We start from the raw sequence: 15,694 nt of genomic DNA on the forward strand, positions 1-15,694 counted from the left end.
ATCAGCGACCTATGACAGAGTGGGTGTGCGCGGTCCACCGATGTTCTCGAGACGGTAGGGCATGTTTTTATCTCCTAAAACCTCTGAAACGAGATGCGTGTTGAGACTATCCGCTGCTCAGTGACGGACTTCCTGCATGGAGGTTTTAGGCGTAATCCTCAGTTATCTATATGACATATATTATATTATGATATGATCTTCAGGGTCCAGCTGATCTGTTGCGCAGTTAAAAGGAAAGAATAGACCGTTCACAAGTATGTGGAAACACTGTATATCATGATATATAAAAGGCACCTGTGACGACCAATACAAATACAAAGTCTATATACAAGTCAAGTGCCTCTGTAAGATGTAAACTATTCAAATAGTGTAAAGAAATACAGAATTCATATGAACTGGATGATTATGTACAGTATGTATACAATACATTTCAATATACAGTATATACAGCGTGCATGGTTCATATCGACAGTGGTGATATTTAAAGAACGGTGCATCGTAAACTGGAAAAAAATATGGCAGCAAGTGGATGTGTGGATCATTTAATGCTTTCTGTGTGTAGTGTGTGCATCATTAACGTGCACATATCATGGAGTCATGGAGACCATGATGCATATTGGTCATCCATGACTCCACCCCTCTGAAGCTCACCAGATATTTGTTGGAATGCTGTTAAGCATTCCAACAACAACAAAATATAGATAACATAAGCACACATAATGTAGAAGAATGCATAGAACAAAAATGTTGCTGCGTTCATTTTGATACTTAAAAAAAACACATGTCCATTGTGTACAGTGGTGGTTCTAGAGCATTTCACATGGGGGTGGGGGGGGGGGGCAGGCTGGGGCCACATGTGATGTGAAAGAATGTTAAGCACAACTATTACATAGTTGGTTTGATCCCTGGTCCCTGTAGTCTATGTGTAAATGGACTGTACTTGTTTCTCTCTTTTCTAGTCTTCAGACCACTCAAAGCTCTTTAACTCTACATGTCATCATTCACCCATTCACATCCATTCATAACTGATGACAGTAGCTACCATGTAATGTGCCACCTGTCCACCAGGACTATCTAACATTCATACTCATTCACAGCCTCTGTGAAGTGTCTTGCCCAAGGACACATCGACATGGACTAGCGGAGCTGGGGATCAAACCGCCGATCCTCTGATTAAAGGATCACCTTGTATGGCATATTATACAACAATATGGCAGCCTCTGCCACCAGTGTGTGAGTGGGTGTGTGAGTAAAGCACTTGAGTGGTAGAAGAGTACAAATATAACAATAAACACAATACTACTCATTCAGTGCTAACGTACATTTGATCATTTCCATGAATGTTACAATTGTCCCTCTCTGGGGATCAACCAGTTGTACTTCTCATTCATAAATCAGCCTGCAGGAATTGAGTTGATTGTGTGTCCGTACTTTGTGTGTCCAGTCTCTCCAGGAGGAGCTCTGCCCTTCCATACCATGAATGATCAGCCATGAACCAGATCACTTTTCATCATGATACTGTGCTGTCAGATGTTCACATGCTGCTGCCCAATGCACGCCGCCTTATGACCCGCCTCAACTCTGTTGGACAGCCAGGTGTGTATAATGTACAGTGTTGTCTAATGCACATGTTGTAGACCGATAAGTCAAATCATGTGGCAGTCAAGAAAGGGTTAACAGCCCGCTGTTAGCACTGAGTTTGTTAGAAAGACGATTCAGTCATGAACCTTCATCAGGCAAGTTACAATATGAAACATCTCTCTCCATACTAAAGGCCATTGCGTCATCTCATTTTCAGATGTTTAAGTTTCCCAGTTAAACTTTCATCGATATCATGTCCAGAATTTCATCTTATCATTTATCATATCATATCACTTATAGTTTTGGATATGATGATTTGTCAAATCGTTGATCAAAATACATTTTCATTTAGTCATATTTTAGAGAAAGAAACGTCTAGATTCTCTGTCTCAGCTTCTCCAATGTGACGATTTTGTTCTTTTTTCTGTTTAACATCATTGCAAACTGAATATCTTTGACTTTTAGCATACGTTTCGTATGTGACGCAAGTTAAGTACTTTGTGTTACCTACTTGTGTTACTTAAAAGAAGTTAATGATGATGATGATTTTTGGTTTCGCAAAGGACATGAACAGCGGGATGAAAGTCTTTGTTTGTTCGATCCATCCATCCACCTCTTCCTCCTCTCACATTGACTTTGTTGCTCTTTAAATATCGACTCGGACTTGATATCAGCAGATCTCAAAGTGCTTGGATCAGGATTGAGTCACAAAAACAACTTAACTTAAACAAACAATATTTCCTGAATGAGATTCCACCCCCCTTCTTCCACACTGGGTGGATAATTGAAGAGCCTGAAGATTTAGTTTGTTAATAAGATTGACAGAGGTCGGTCAATTTGCGAACGTAATCAAATGTCTCTCCCCGTTCCACTAACACAAGGGATGCACTGATCAGACTTTTCCAGCCCTGCTATATGTTACCTGTGCTCTGGGTTTCAGCCGACATAGAATAGGAAAAAAATGTTTTTTTTAAACTTTATTTAAGCAGGTAGTCCCATTGAGATTAAAAATCTCTTTTGCAAGATGTAAGTAACAATACAAGATGTAAGAAAGATGTAAGTAACAATACTACATAACATTAAGGAGCAGTTTTAGTTTTTTATGCTTATGTGTTGCTAAGAAGACACCCCAGAAGATGGGTCACTCAGGTATAGTTCCATCATTGTTCAAAGTCAAAGAATAACTTTATGATGTTAGTTGTAATGAATAAATATATTTTAAAATCAAGTACATTTCTCTGCATTTATAGTTTTCTACTGTACCGAAACGTACCGAACCGTGGCTCCACTGTATTGTTGTGAACCGTTACACCCCTAACATATATATATATATATACTTAATTGTTATTTATCAGCCCTTTGTCACTATGGGAACGATATCCGATATCGGTGCATCTGAACTTCAGACAGCTGGCTGGTGACCCTCTCACAGCAGTGTGACCACGGGGCCCTGCCAGTCTTGAATTCTTAGGATTTGACTTAATCCCGTCTGTAAATAAGGTGGTGACTTCAGATGGGAAGATAATGACTGCTGTCGTGAGCAAAAGTATAGCAAACTCACGAACAGACCTCCAGTTGTTTCCTTTCAGGTTCTGCTCGACAGTGTGCAGGTTTTCTTATCAGTTTACAGTATTTGGGGCATATGCACCGGTCACCCTTCAGATATACGTCATATAAATATACGACATATGTATCTTTGATTAAAGACCAAGAATGATAAAAATCCATTTGTGTTGTCCTGGTATATATCAAATGTTCGATGTCACTGTTCCACTTCATGTGTTCATTTCGTCCTCTCACTTTCTACCGTTGTCGTGTTCATCCGTCCAGTCTTCCTCTCTAAATTCAGGATCCTGTCAGACAGTGAAAAGCATGACAACAGTGAGCCAGGGAAAGGTTTAAAGGAGACGGAGCAAAACAATGAACCAAGGGAAGATGGGGATAAAGACACTCAAGTCACACAAGGAAAAGATGGAGAGGAAGGCGGGGCAGGAAATGTGGAACCATTTCTGGATGTGGACGGAGACCTTGACATCAAGCACCGGTACGTTTAGTCAACAGTTAAAACATGGCTGTTCTGTTAGTGTGAGTGCACTGTCATGGTCTCAAACCAGACCAGAACCAGTAGTTCACTCCTTTATACTTTTTGTCCAGGTCATTTTCATTAGTTTGGTTTTTATTCTGTTGAACCACAATTCAAAAGCATTCATTTCATTAGTTATTTTTCAGTACATTTATTTATTGTTACTTTTGTCAGTTTCAAGTTATTTCAGTGACCATCGTGGGTTTTTCTTCCTTTAATGGAAGGGTACCAACAGTTTTGTCCACGTGTGTATCTTGCTGTCTTCTATAGATGCATTTCATACTATTCTTATGACTCCATAGACAGAGGAAGAACCCCAACGAGGAGAGTGGCCGAGATCTGGTCTGTCCCATCATTCTCAAACAGTCTAACTCTGCACTGGAAGAAGAAGACGACGAGTATACAGATGATAAAGACATTATAAAGATTGGTAAGAAGAACCTCCATTTTATTTATGTTTTTACAATTTCAGATGATGATGATCATCATGGTTATCATGAATGTCACGCAAAAGCAAATCTGTGTTTGACTCTAACATATCATATATCATATATATATATATATATATATATATATATATATATATCATATATCAACCGCAACCCTTGGTCAGCTGATTGGAGCGATGAGGTGCTCAGATGCAGGATACCAGGGACAGGCGTGATGTGTTCCATGATGTAACGTTACACTTGCTGTTAGAACACGGTGTCTCTCTCTCTGTGGCCCAGTTCTCTGCCATCATTATGGTTGTTGTTGAATTATTCCTCGATCAGTTTGACCTGACGTTTCATTTTGAATTAATCAAAGTGACGCATGACTCCCATCATGCGGGGCATTCAGTGGGTGTGAGGCAGACATCCACATTTTCATATTTGAATATCTTTTTTTAGAATATTGGTTGACATTCCTTGTTGGAGTCATGTCCATGTTACAGCACACACCAAAAGTGAATCACGAGGCTCCCATTCATCAATGGGAAGCAAACCTGCGTGGGAATGAGAGAAGCTAGGGAGAGTTTAATATTCTTTGAATGAACGTGATGCTCATGAGCCGATAACCAATCAGAAGCCTGCTCCATATGTACATCTCCAGGTCGGTTACACAGCTAAACACAGAAAGTGACTACGGCAGTTTCATGTTTACTGAATGGTTTGATCCTTTTCCCCCAATACACCAGTAATTACAGGAAACGTCATGCTTGGAGGAAATGATTGGTGTCCCTCATACTAGCATGCTAAAGCAGCAAACACTATTTGTTTGGCTTTTGCCACATTACACAGAAGTTTAGTTTAGCCAATCAAATCATAACAGGACACACAATAGCCTACCCACACCGTGTAGGCGTAGGCCTACCGTTACATTCATTAGTAAAGGGTTAATACACGTCTTCACTGCACTTGGTGGGTTTGGGATGTGAAGTGGGGTTCCCAGTTCTGGATGACTGGAGCTGCCTGTGATTTACGCTTTTCATTTAAAACACTGGGAATGTGATCATTAAATAAATATAGTGTATATATAGTGCACGATATAATAACTAAGGAGTGTTTAATGTACGAATCCAATCCATTTACAGAGCACACTATGGCCACGACCCTGGAGGACGTTGGCAAACAGGTCAGTAAAATCGAGTGAACTCTGTTGTCTGTTGCCCCTCCCCCTCACCGAGTCCCCAAACAACAGGTGGCTTTGAGAGGCGACTGTTTAACCCAGTGCTCTCAAACTCATCTTCACTCCGGGCCACATCAGCATCACGGTCGCCGACAAAGGGCCGGTTGTAAATGTAAGACTGTGTAAATGTAACTACTCCTAACATATTGGTAAATAACTGTCTCTGCATTTGATTATTGCTTATTCAAGTTTAAAAATATTGTACATGCAGTTATATCAATGTAAACATATATTTAAGCACATTTCTGTTATTATAACTTAAATCCTTTTAATTTAGGGTTAAGAAACCCACATGACTCTATCAAAGATCAAACTATTAAAGAAAATATCAAAGACAAATATCAAAACACAAGTTATTACAATAACGTTGTTCAATGCTTAAAATCCTTTCAAGGGTGCGTTAGCACAATCCCACATGAAGTATTTCATGTGTTTTAAAGCCACGTTTAAAGTAGTCTTCAATGTACTCACAATACATTTCCATGTCAAATGTACAGGAACCAGCCAAAGAGCTGCTTCTATGTTTAAGTATCTCATCATTATGACTTTCTATCTCATAATTTCGACTATGGGGATATTTTTATTATCAAGTCCAACTTAAAAAAAAAAAATAATTAATTTTTTTTTTTAACTTTTTTTTTTTTGCTGGTGGATTCGCGGGCCACATAAAATGACGTGGCGGGCCGGATTCGGCCCGCGGGCCGGGAGTTTGAGACCCCTGGTTTAACCTGTCGTCGAATATGAAGCTATGATGCATATTCTTGAAAAATGCCATCATATGTGCCTGAAACCTTTTCAAAGGCCACAGTCAGTTACATTTCGATGCTTATGTGACGTTCTAAATGCAAAACATCCAGCGGTTTATTTTCTGAGGATTTGTGTTTGGGTTAAAGGAACACTGCGTAGCATTTAGAGGTATCTGTTAACAGAAATGGAATATGATATTAAGTATGTTTTCTATAGTGTATCATCACCTGAAAATAAGAATAATTGTGTTTCCATTACCTTTTAAATGAGTCGTTTATATCTACAAACGGAGCGGCTCGCCCTGTTTCTACAGTAGCCTAGAAAGGACAAATCGAACACTGACTCTAGACAGGGACATTTGCCTTACTTCTCCTTGGCACATGGGAGATGTTTTAGTTGGTTGCAATCTCACCACTAGATGGTGCCAAACGTACACACTGCTCCTTTCAGGCAACATGTAACATAGGGTGTGGTGAAGACTTTAAAATGAGCTGTGAGTTTCATTCAAATGTGGCACTGATGAAGGTACCACCTGCCCATCAGGACTCTATCTCACATTCATACATATGCATACACCGTAGGCACAGCTACGGGAGCAACTTGGGATTCAGTGTCTTGCCCAAGGACACATCGACATGCGACTAGCGGGGATCGAACCGCCGATCCTCTGATTGAAGGACGACCCACCGAGCCACAGTCGCACAAATTAACCTTGTAACTCAGTCAATCGTGTCAAACTAAATGAACAGAGCCAGTTCAGACTGCGCTACTCAAACCAACCACCACGTGGACATGACACATTCCTCTCCCTGCAACATATACTGTTTATAACACACTCTTTTAATCATGGTGATGCTTAAGCCATCAGTGCTCTGCTCCCTCTTTTGCTGCCACTCTGCTCTGAGGAGGTTTGGGAAGGATCCTGTTAGGTTTATGTGTACTGGATGCGCTTTCCCTGCATCTACATCACCAGAAAGACCATGAGTAACCTTCTACAATGATTTATGCTGTCCTGCCAACTGAATTTGTTGCTGTTTTATATATACTTTTATTGCAATAAGATCATGAATCACAACAGCCACAAAATGTCCATTATAGGGAACAAGAACATCCAGTTATTTACCTACTATCGCAACAATAGCAACTGCTGTCGCTCAGAAGGTAGAGCCACTTGTCCCCTAATGGAGCATGCACCACTACATCCATCATCGTGTATGTGTAGATCTAAATCACGATCTAAAACAACTTCATGCTGAAGTGTGTTGTGTAAGTGGTGGTTATATTTTGAAGGCATTAAAGCAGCGTGTCTTTTTGCTCACATCAGGTGTGGCTCGGGGCGTTCCTCTTGGCTGACTTCATCCTCTCTAAACCGCACATGTTCAGAGGAGCTACAGTCCTAGAGCTGGGAGCGGGAACAGGCTTAACCAGCATCGTCATGGCAACCGTAGCCAAAACACTGTACTGCACAGGTATAATGGCATCAAGCAGTTATCCGACTGAAAACTGACAGCACCATACTGTATCAGCTATAAGTTTCTTTGAATATAACATGTAACATTCTGTGGATACAACTGAATCAACTTGAGCATTGATGGTCTTAGTCAAAGGTCCACTTCTGAAGCTGGCTCAGGTGTCATCAGGTTCTATGTGCTGGGGTTATTTGTTAACATGCTGATCTCTACATCCACAATGAAGAAATTCCACATTTTTCATATTCATATTTAAAATCAAGTCAGGTGAGTCAGGCCTGTGAGTCTGCTCCCCACTTGGTCAATGCTCCCAGCATCAGAGATGGACGCATCCTTTAGCGACTGCATGCGGCGCACCTGGCTCCAATGGACACTATGCACGTAACGAGCATATATTAACTCGGTCCCAATAAGTTGAAAACGAGCGCTAGAGCGGTACCTAGTGTGTCGATCTCCAGTCCCGAGGGGCTCTGACCAAGCAGCGATATGAGACGAGTTGGGAGTGAGAATGAGTTGCTCTGCATCATATGCCAATCAGCCTTTCTCCGACTTATTCCATCATAAATAACAATCAATCTTAATGTAAGTGTTTCATTGCTGAAAAACCTGATTTTGTTTCACAGATGTGGGAGAAGACCTTCTCAGCATGTGCAAGAAGAATGTGACATTAAATCAACACATAATAGAGCCTGCAGGTGAGATAACAGCATGGTCACTGCTGCTGTACATCTAACATATACAACTACATCCTGTTCTTTTCATCCAGCAGTGAAGTTTCCCCAAACTAACGAATTATATGAATATTTCTGTTCGAGAATAAAAGCTAAACATATAGAGTAATTAAAGGCACTTCTTGTTTGTCTGTATACTTGTGCACCGTCAGAATTATCTATCTTGTAAATGATGCCGTTGATGAGAAAATCCACTAGAAGAGAAGAAGGAGCGAGTGCCCCTCAAACATAATTAATTAGAGATGTTTCAGCTTTTAATAAAGTACTATTGCAGCCTGTGAGAAAACCCGAAAATGTCCCAGAGGAGCTGCTCATTGTTACTAATCACAGTGTGTTTGGCTGGGCAGCTTCCCAACGTGTAACTGAAAGAGTCCTGAAAGAAGAGCAACACTCTTTATAGTAAAGCTTTGGAAACAATAAACCAGAGCTAGTTATAAGCTCTCATAATGCTTTAATTATGTATTATTGTCCCTTTTATCATGCATTACAATGCATCATAATTAAATGCATTATAATGCATTCAATCACATAATGTATGATAACAATGATTATATTTCATTATAAAATATTATAATGTATTGCAGCTATGGGAGTTATAATACACTACAATCCTTGAGTGACGAGCAATTCTTGTTCTTATTTTCATATAGTTTGATGTGAATATTGTTATGAAGCATGAGCAATATTTATGGATGTTTACAACTATAATTTGACAGTGTTATCAGCAGATTTCTCTGCATAAGTATGTTTATAATACACATGGAGACAGAGAAAGGGCTCCCACATGTATGTATTCCATTTGCTATTTATTTAATTCACAGTAGTGAAAGATACATTTACCTGCATAATAGTGATTATTTATGTGTTTATAATGAATGTATTATTCATCAGGTGGTGAAGTGAGAGTGAGACAGTTGGATTGGCTCCAGTATGACCTTTGTACAGGTAACACACACTCTTCTTTTTCAAACCAATCTTCTAACCTAGAATCACATCATTGATCAAGCATTCACCAATAAGACGGCTCAGTGCTGCAGGTGTTTGTGAATTTGCAGCCACAATCTGGATTACTGTGTGTTGGCCACACAAAAACACAAACGGCATTTATGACCAAGGCATTCCCAAAAAGTGCAAGAGCTTTTTTTTTTACAGCAGTTCAGGAATGGTTGTGACAATTTGTTGAATTTATTAATGAAGCCCATGACCTCATCACCTCATCCACCCAGCTGCTATGTGCAGGAGGTTGCCTGGATTTCTTATTGTATAGAAGCCTTGCAGCTGACCTCTCATCGGCTTCAAACGTTGGTTTGCTGTTGGCTGCCACCATATTGTGTTCCAGATTCAAGCCCACTCTCAAACCTGAACATGCCATCTATATGCTGTGCAGTGGGATGTGATGACAAGAAAGGAGACCTGAATACTTTATTCTACAGACTATTACTGTCTGTGTCTATGTCACCTAAAGACGCAAACAGACATCAGAAATGATTTGCAGCAATTTAAAGGACAGAGTGGACACCAGCCGAAAGCACTCGTCTGTGCAGTTCACATTTTGTCTCGGGTTGGAATATAATGTAGCGAGCTAACTTTAGCTAACCTAATTGTTAGCCTGCTAAATCAGACAAAAACCAAGCAACTAAATGTGCACACAGCAAAAACACAGTTCCAACTTGTACATTCATTCATGGCTCAGGACGTATTAAATAAATGAAGTCATGCTCTTTTATGGACCCTGACCATTAGCATTACAAACGTTTTCCCTGATTCCAATCACAATTCTTTTCATTTTTTTGTGTCTATCACTTATGTTTTTTGGATGTTGACACAATTACTCCAACTTTCCTACAAATGACCACAACAGTAAGATATACTGGCAATGAGAAACCATGGAATAACACCAACCCTATCCTTCCTAACCCTAAAGAAATATATAGAGCCGGACTATTCTTATCCAAATGTAAACTAATAATGTAAAGACCTTTTGTTTACTAATACTTTTCATTGTCCTTTGATATTCATGTATTTTATTCATAAAGTTCAAACCCATAATATTTCAATCTTTTAATGCTGATTCCAGAGTGATACTTGCTGTATATACACATAGCAGCAGAAGATATGCAACGTTGAGTAAATATGTGTCTGGTCAGTAGGCTAAACAAGTATAGCCTACTGACTTTTACACCTTATTTATACAAAAACAAACACCATCTGATCACCGAAAACGTCTTCTTTCCATTTGTCTAATCTTTGTAGATGCTGATGTGGAATTTAGTTGGACAGAGAAGGAAGTTGCAGATTTGTACGACAACACCAAGATCATCATTGCTGCTGATGGTAGGTTATTGAGCTGATCAAAGTAAAGATATGCAGCACAACTCTTCTCCAGTACACAATACTTCATTCTAAAGAACCATGCAAATGAAGGACGCAACAGTTAAGTAGCCTTTGACTCACGCAGCCTTTGACTCACGCTGCCTTTGGCTCACGCTGCCTTTGGCTCACGCTGCCTTTGACTCACGCTGCCTTTGGCTCACGCTGCCTTTGACTCACGCTGCCTTTGACTCACGCTGCCTTTGACTCACGCTGCCTTTGGCTCACGCTGCCTTTGGCTCACGCAGCCTTTGACTCACGCTGCCTTTGACTCACGCAGCCTTTGACTCACGCTGCCTTTGGCTCACGCTGCCTTTGGCTCACGCAGCCTTTGGCTCACGCAGCCTTTGACTCACGCTGCCTTTGGCTCACGCTGCCTTTGGCTCACGCTGCCTTTGGCTCACGCAGCCTTTGGCTCACGCAGCCTTTGACTCACGCTGCCTTTGGCTCACGCTGCCTTTGGCTCACGCAGCCTTTGACTCACGCTGCCTTTGACTCACGCAGCCTTTGACTCACGCTGCCTTTGACTCACGCTGCCTTTGGCTCACGCTGCCTTTGACTCACGCAGCCTTTGGCTCACGCTGCCTTTGGCTCACGCTGCCTTTGGCTCACGCAGCCTTTGACTCACGCTGCCTTTGGCTCACGCTGCCTTTGGCTCACGCAGCCTTTGACTCACGCTGCCTTTGACTCACGCAGCCTTTGACTCACGCTGCCTTTGACTCACGCTGCCTTTGGCTCACGCAGCCTTTGGCTCACGCAGCCTTTGACTCACGCAGCCTTTGGCTCACGCTGCCTTTGGCTCACGCTGCCTTTGGCTCACGCTGCCTTTGGCTCACGCAGCCTTTGGCTCACGCAGCCTTTGACTCACGCTGCCTTTGGCTCACGCTGCCTTTGACTCACGCTGCCTTTGGCTCACGCTGCCTTTGGCTCACGCTGCCTTTGGCTCACGCTGCCTTTGGCTCACGCAGCCTTTGGCTCACGCTGCCTTTGGCTCACGCTGCCTTTGGCTCACGCTGCCTTTGGCTCACGCAGCCTTTGGCTCACGCAGCCTTTGACTCACGCTGCCTTTGGCTCACGCTGCCTTTGGCTCACGCAGCCTTTGACTCACGCAGCCTTTGACTCACGCTGCCTTTGACTCACGCAGCCTTTGACTCACGCTGCCTTTGACTCACGCTGCCTTTGGCTCACGCTGCCTTTCGCTCACGCTGCCTTTGGCTCACGCAGCCTTTGACTCACGCTGCCTTTGACTAACGCTGCCTTTGGCTCACGCAGCCTTTGGCTCACACTGCCTTTGGCTCACGCTGCCTTTGGCTCACGCTGCCTTTGGCTCACGCAGCCTTTGACTAACGCTGCCTTTGACTCACGCAGCCTTTGGCTCACGCTGCCTTTGGCTCACGCTGCCTTTGGCTCACGCAGCCTTTGGCTCACGCAGCCTTTGGCTCACGCAGCCTTTGACTCACGCTGCCTTTGACTCACGCTGCCTTTGGCTCACGCTGCCTTTGGCTCACGCAGCCTTTGGCTCACGCTGCCTTTGGCTCACGCTGCCTTTGGCTCACGCAGCCTTTGGCTCACGCAGCCTTTGGCTCACGCTGCCTTTGACTCACGCTGCCTTTGGCTCACGCTGCCTTTGGCTCACGCTGCCTTTGGCTCACGCAGCCTTTGGCTCACGCAGCCTTTGGCTCACGCTGCCTTTGGCTCACGCTGCCTTTGGCTCACGCAGCCTTTGACTCACGCTGCCTTTGACTCACGCAGCCTTTGACTCACGCTGCCTTTGGCTCACGCTGCCTTTGACTCACGCTGCCTTTGGCTCACGCTGCCTTTGGCTCACGCTGCCTTTGGCTCACGCTGCCTTTGACTCACGCTGCCTTTGGCTCACGCTGCCTTTGACTCACGCTGCCTTTGGCTCACGCTGCCTTTGACTCACGCTGCCTTTGGCTCACGCTGCCTTTGGCTCACGCTGCCTTTGGCTCACGCAGCCTTTGGCTCACGCAGCCTTTGGCTCACGCTGCCTTTGGCTCACGCTGCCTTTGGCTCACGCAGCCTTTGACTCACGCTGCCTTTGACTCACGCAGCCTTTGACTCACGCTGCCTTTGACTCACGCTGCCTTTGGCTCACGCTGCCTTTGGCTCACGCTGCCTTTGGCTCACGCAGCCTTTGACTCACGCTGCCTTTGACTAACGCTGCCTTTGGCTCACGCTGCCTTTGGCTCACGCTGCCTTTGGCTCACGCAGCCTTTGGCTCACGCAGCCTTTGACTCACGCTGCCTTTGACTCACGCAGCCTTTGACTCACGCTGCCTTTGGCTCACGCTGCCTTTGACTCACGCTGCCTTTGGCTCACGCTGCCTTTGGCTCACGCTGCCTTTGGCTCACGCTGCCTTTGACTCACGCTGCCTTTGGCTCACGCTGCCTTTGACTCACGCTGCCTTTGGCTCACGCTGCCTTTGACTCACGCTGCCTTTGGCTCACGCTGCCTTTGGCTCACGCTGCCTTTGGCTCACGCAGCCTTTGGCTCACGCAGCCTTTGGCTCACGCTGCCTTTGGCTCACGCTGCCTTTGGCTCACGCAGCCTTTGACTCACGCAGCCTTTGACTCACGCTGCCTTTGACTCACGCTGCCTTTGGCTCACGCTGCCTTTGGCTCACGCTGCCTTTGGCTCACGCAGCCTTTGACTCACGCTGCCTTTGACTAACGCTGCCTTTGGCTCACGCAGCCTTTGGCTCACGCTGCCTTTGGCTCACGCTGCCTTTGGCTCACGCTGCCTTTGGCTCACGCAGCCTTTGGCTCACGCAGCCTTTGACTCACGCTGCCTTTGACTCACGCTGCCTTTGACTCACGCAGCCTTTGACTCACGCTGCCTTTGACTCACGCTGCCTTTGACTCACGCAGCCTTTGGCTCACGCTGCCTTTGGCTCACGCTGCCTTTGACTCACGCTGCCTTTGACTCACGCTGCCTTTGACTCACGCTGCCTTTGGCTCACGCAGCCTTTGACTCACGCTGCCTTTGGCTCACGCTGCCTTTGACTCACGCAGCCTTTGGCTCACGCAGCCTTTGACTCACGCAGCCTTTGACTCACGCTGCCTTTGACTCACGCTGCCTTTGACTCACGCAGTGTTGTAAATTGTTTGAGTTGCATGTTTACTTTTATTGTGAAGAGCATGAAACAGGAAGTGTTTTTACTGTGAAGGAGCGAGAAGTCGCATGGTACGTGTGTTATTGATGCCAACAATGATGATGTTGGGGTCTGACCATATGGCTTCAACATGTGCTGTGGACAAAGAGAATCAGGCCTTTCCTTTTTCAAGCAAAGGTTTCATCCTGATTTGTAGTTTGATGAGAGCAAACCTCCTCTAAAGGAATTTCACACTAGGGTGTGAATTTCCCCCCCCCCCCAAAACTATGGTTCCTGAAGTCACCTGAAAGCACCGCTGCAATCTCATTGGCCGAGAGCCAAGAGACCCCAGGACCCCTGTGGTTCAACCACTGTTCTACAAAAGGAGACCTGTTCAGTTGATATATCCATTCGAGACAAGTTAAAGTAACGGGCTGAGTAGTAATGAACAACTGTTCATCGTGCGGGAGAATGTTGTAAATAGTTTGAGTTGAATGTTTACTTTTATTTTGAAGAGCATGAAACAGGAAGTGCTTTTACTGTGAAGGAGCGAGAAGTCGCATGGTACGTGTGTTATTGATGCTAGCAATAATGATGATAGAAGAAAAACCCTATATGTCGGGTGCAAGAGTGCGCTCCGTTTACTCTAACAGTTGTAATACTGCAGTTTGAGAAGTAAACGTGTTCCGTTCAAACCAGACGTGTCTTGGTCGTCATTAGAAGCTCCACTTCACAACACGCAGCCTTTGGCTCACGCAGCCTTTAGGAGGTAGGAGGGCACTTCTTATTGTAATGCAAGGAATTATTTTAGAGATGCAACAATGGATCGGCTGCCGATCGAAACCGGGCAGTTTTCAGCTGATCGGCCGTGACTGGTGCCCAGTGGGCGTTGGTGGGAAATTGGTTGTCCACAGCTCCTCCAGTCTTCATGCCGAAATGTCCTTTGGCAAGATACTGAACCCCAAATTGCTTCCAAAGACTGTGCCGTGTGTGTGTGTGTGTGTGTGTGTGTGTGTGTGTGTGTGTGTGTGTGTGTGTGTGTGTGTGTGTGTGTGTGTGTGTGTGTGTGTGTGTGTGTGTGTGTGTGAGAGAGAGAGAGAGAGTGTGTGTGAGTGAATGGGTGAATGTAGTGTACAGTGCTTTGAGTGGTCAGATATAATTGCAATTCCATTTACCATTTAACGTCTGGTCTAACGATTTTTGTTGCCGGTCACATTTACACATGCGTGCCTACAGCATGATAGTTTTAGGTCGGCACGCAGCGGCCCAGACATTAACGTCACACACGGTTCCAGGACAGTGGTGACATAAGTTACTCTGGAGCCTCGCTGTCAATCATATTACAGAAAGAAAATCGGAATCTGCAAAAATGGTTTTCATGAAACGATGTTGCCGTGGCATGGCGGCCATTTTGCACGATTTGCCTCGAAACAGGAAGTTTTAACTCGAATGTACACTATCTAATATTCCCCAAAGGTATCATGCTTCATAAGAGCCCTAGCCCGAAGATCTCTACATCTCAATTATTTCACACAGTCATAGCGCTATCTACTGGCAACAGGAAGTCAGCCTCATGAGACAAACATCGCTGCTTGCAGATTTAATGAGGTTTGTTTTTGTGTCACCAGTTTGCTATGATGAGGATCTGACGGATGGGCTTTTCCGAACACTGTACCGACTCTGTAGTAACTTCCGTCATACCTGCACCATCTTCATCTCCTTAGAGAAAAGGTAAGGAGGAATCTACATCAGGGGTTTGTAACTTAAGGTCCACTTCTGATCGTTAAAAGAAATTCAGAGGACCACCTTCCCAAATATGATTTATTATCAATTATTTCCGTTATGAATCCATATTGAATGTATTCATGGCTATATTTCCTCACTACACGATTTGGAGCTTTCACTGCTGTCTTGATATGTAGATTCTACCCAT

General features: G+C 44.2%; 1 protein-coding gene across 5 annotated transcripts in view; it reads left to right on the plus strand.

Moving 5' to 3' along the window:
- The window catches only part of mettl22 (methyltransferase 22, Kin17 lysine), an 18,196-nt gene continuing 2,502 nt past the window's right edge, over positions 1–15,694 (plus strand). For 2 of the 5 annotated variants that reach the window (XM_079282110.1, XM_079282114.1), the window contains exons 1-10: positions 1–54; positions 1,445–1,596; positions 3,412–3,625; positions 3,967–4,094; positions 5,238–5,278; positions 7,404–7,548; positions 8,172–8,243; positions 9,171–9,224; positions 10,533–10,613; positions 15,390–15,492. In XM_079282110.1, coding sequence (XP_079138236.1) covers positions 1,491–1,596; positions 3,412–3,625; positions 3,967–4,094; positions 5,238–5,278; positions 7,404–7,548; positions 8,172–8,243; positions 9,171–9,224; positions 10,533–10,613; positions 15,390–15,492 — 944 coding nt within the window. In that variant the 5' untranslated portion in view covers positions 1–54; positions 1,445–1,490. Of the gene's footprint in view, positions 55–1,097; positions 1,246–1,444; positions 1,597–3,411; positions 3,626–3,966; positions 4,095–5,237; positions 5,279–7,403; positions 7,549–8,171; positions 8,244–9,170; positions 9,225–10,532; positions 10,614–15,389; positions 15,493–15,694 lie in introns of those variants that run through there. The other 3 variants (XM_079282111.1, XM_079282112.1, XM_079282113.1) reach the window with 3 other exon arrangements.

This window comes from Melanostigma gelatinosum (assembly GCF_949748355.1).
Source record: "Melanostigma gelatinosum genome assembly, chromosome: 13".
NCBI classification, from domain to species: Eukaryota; Metazoa; Chordata; class Actinopteri; order Perciformes; family Zoarcidae; genus Melanostigma; species Melanostigma gelatinosum.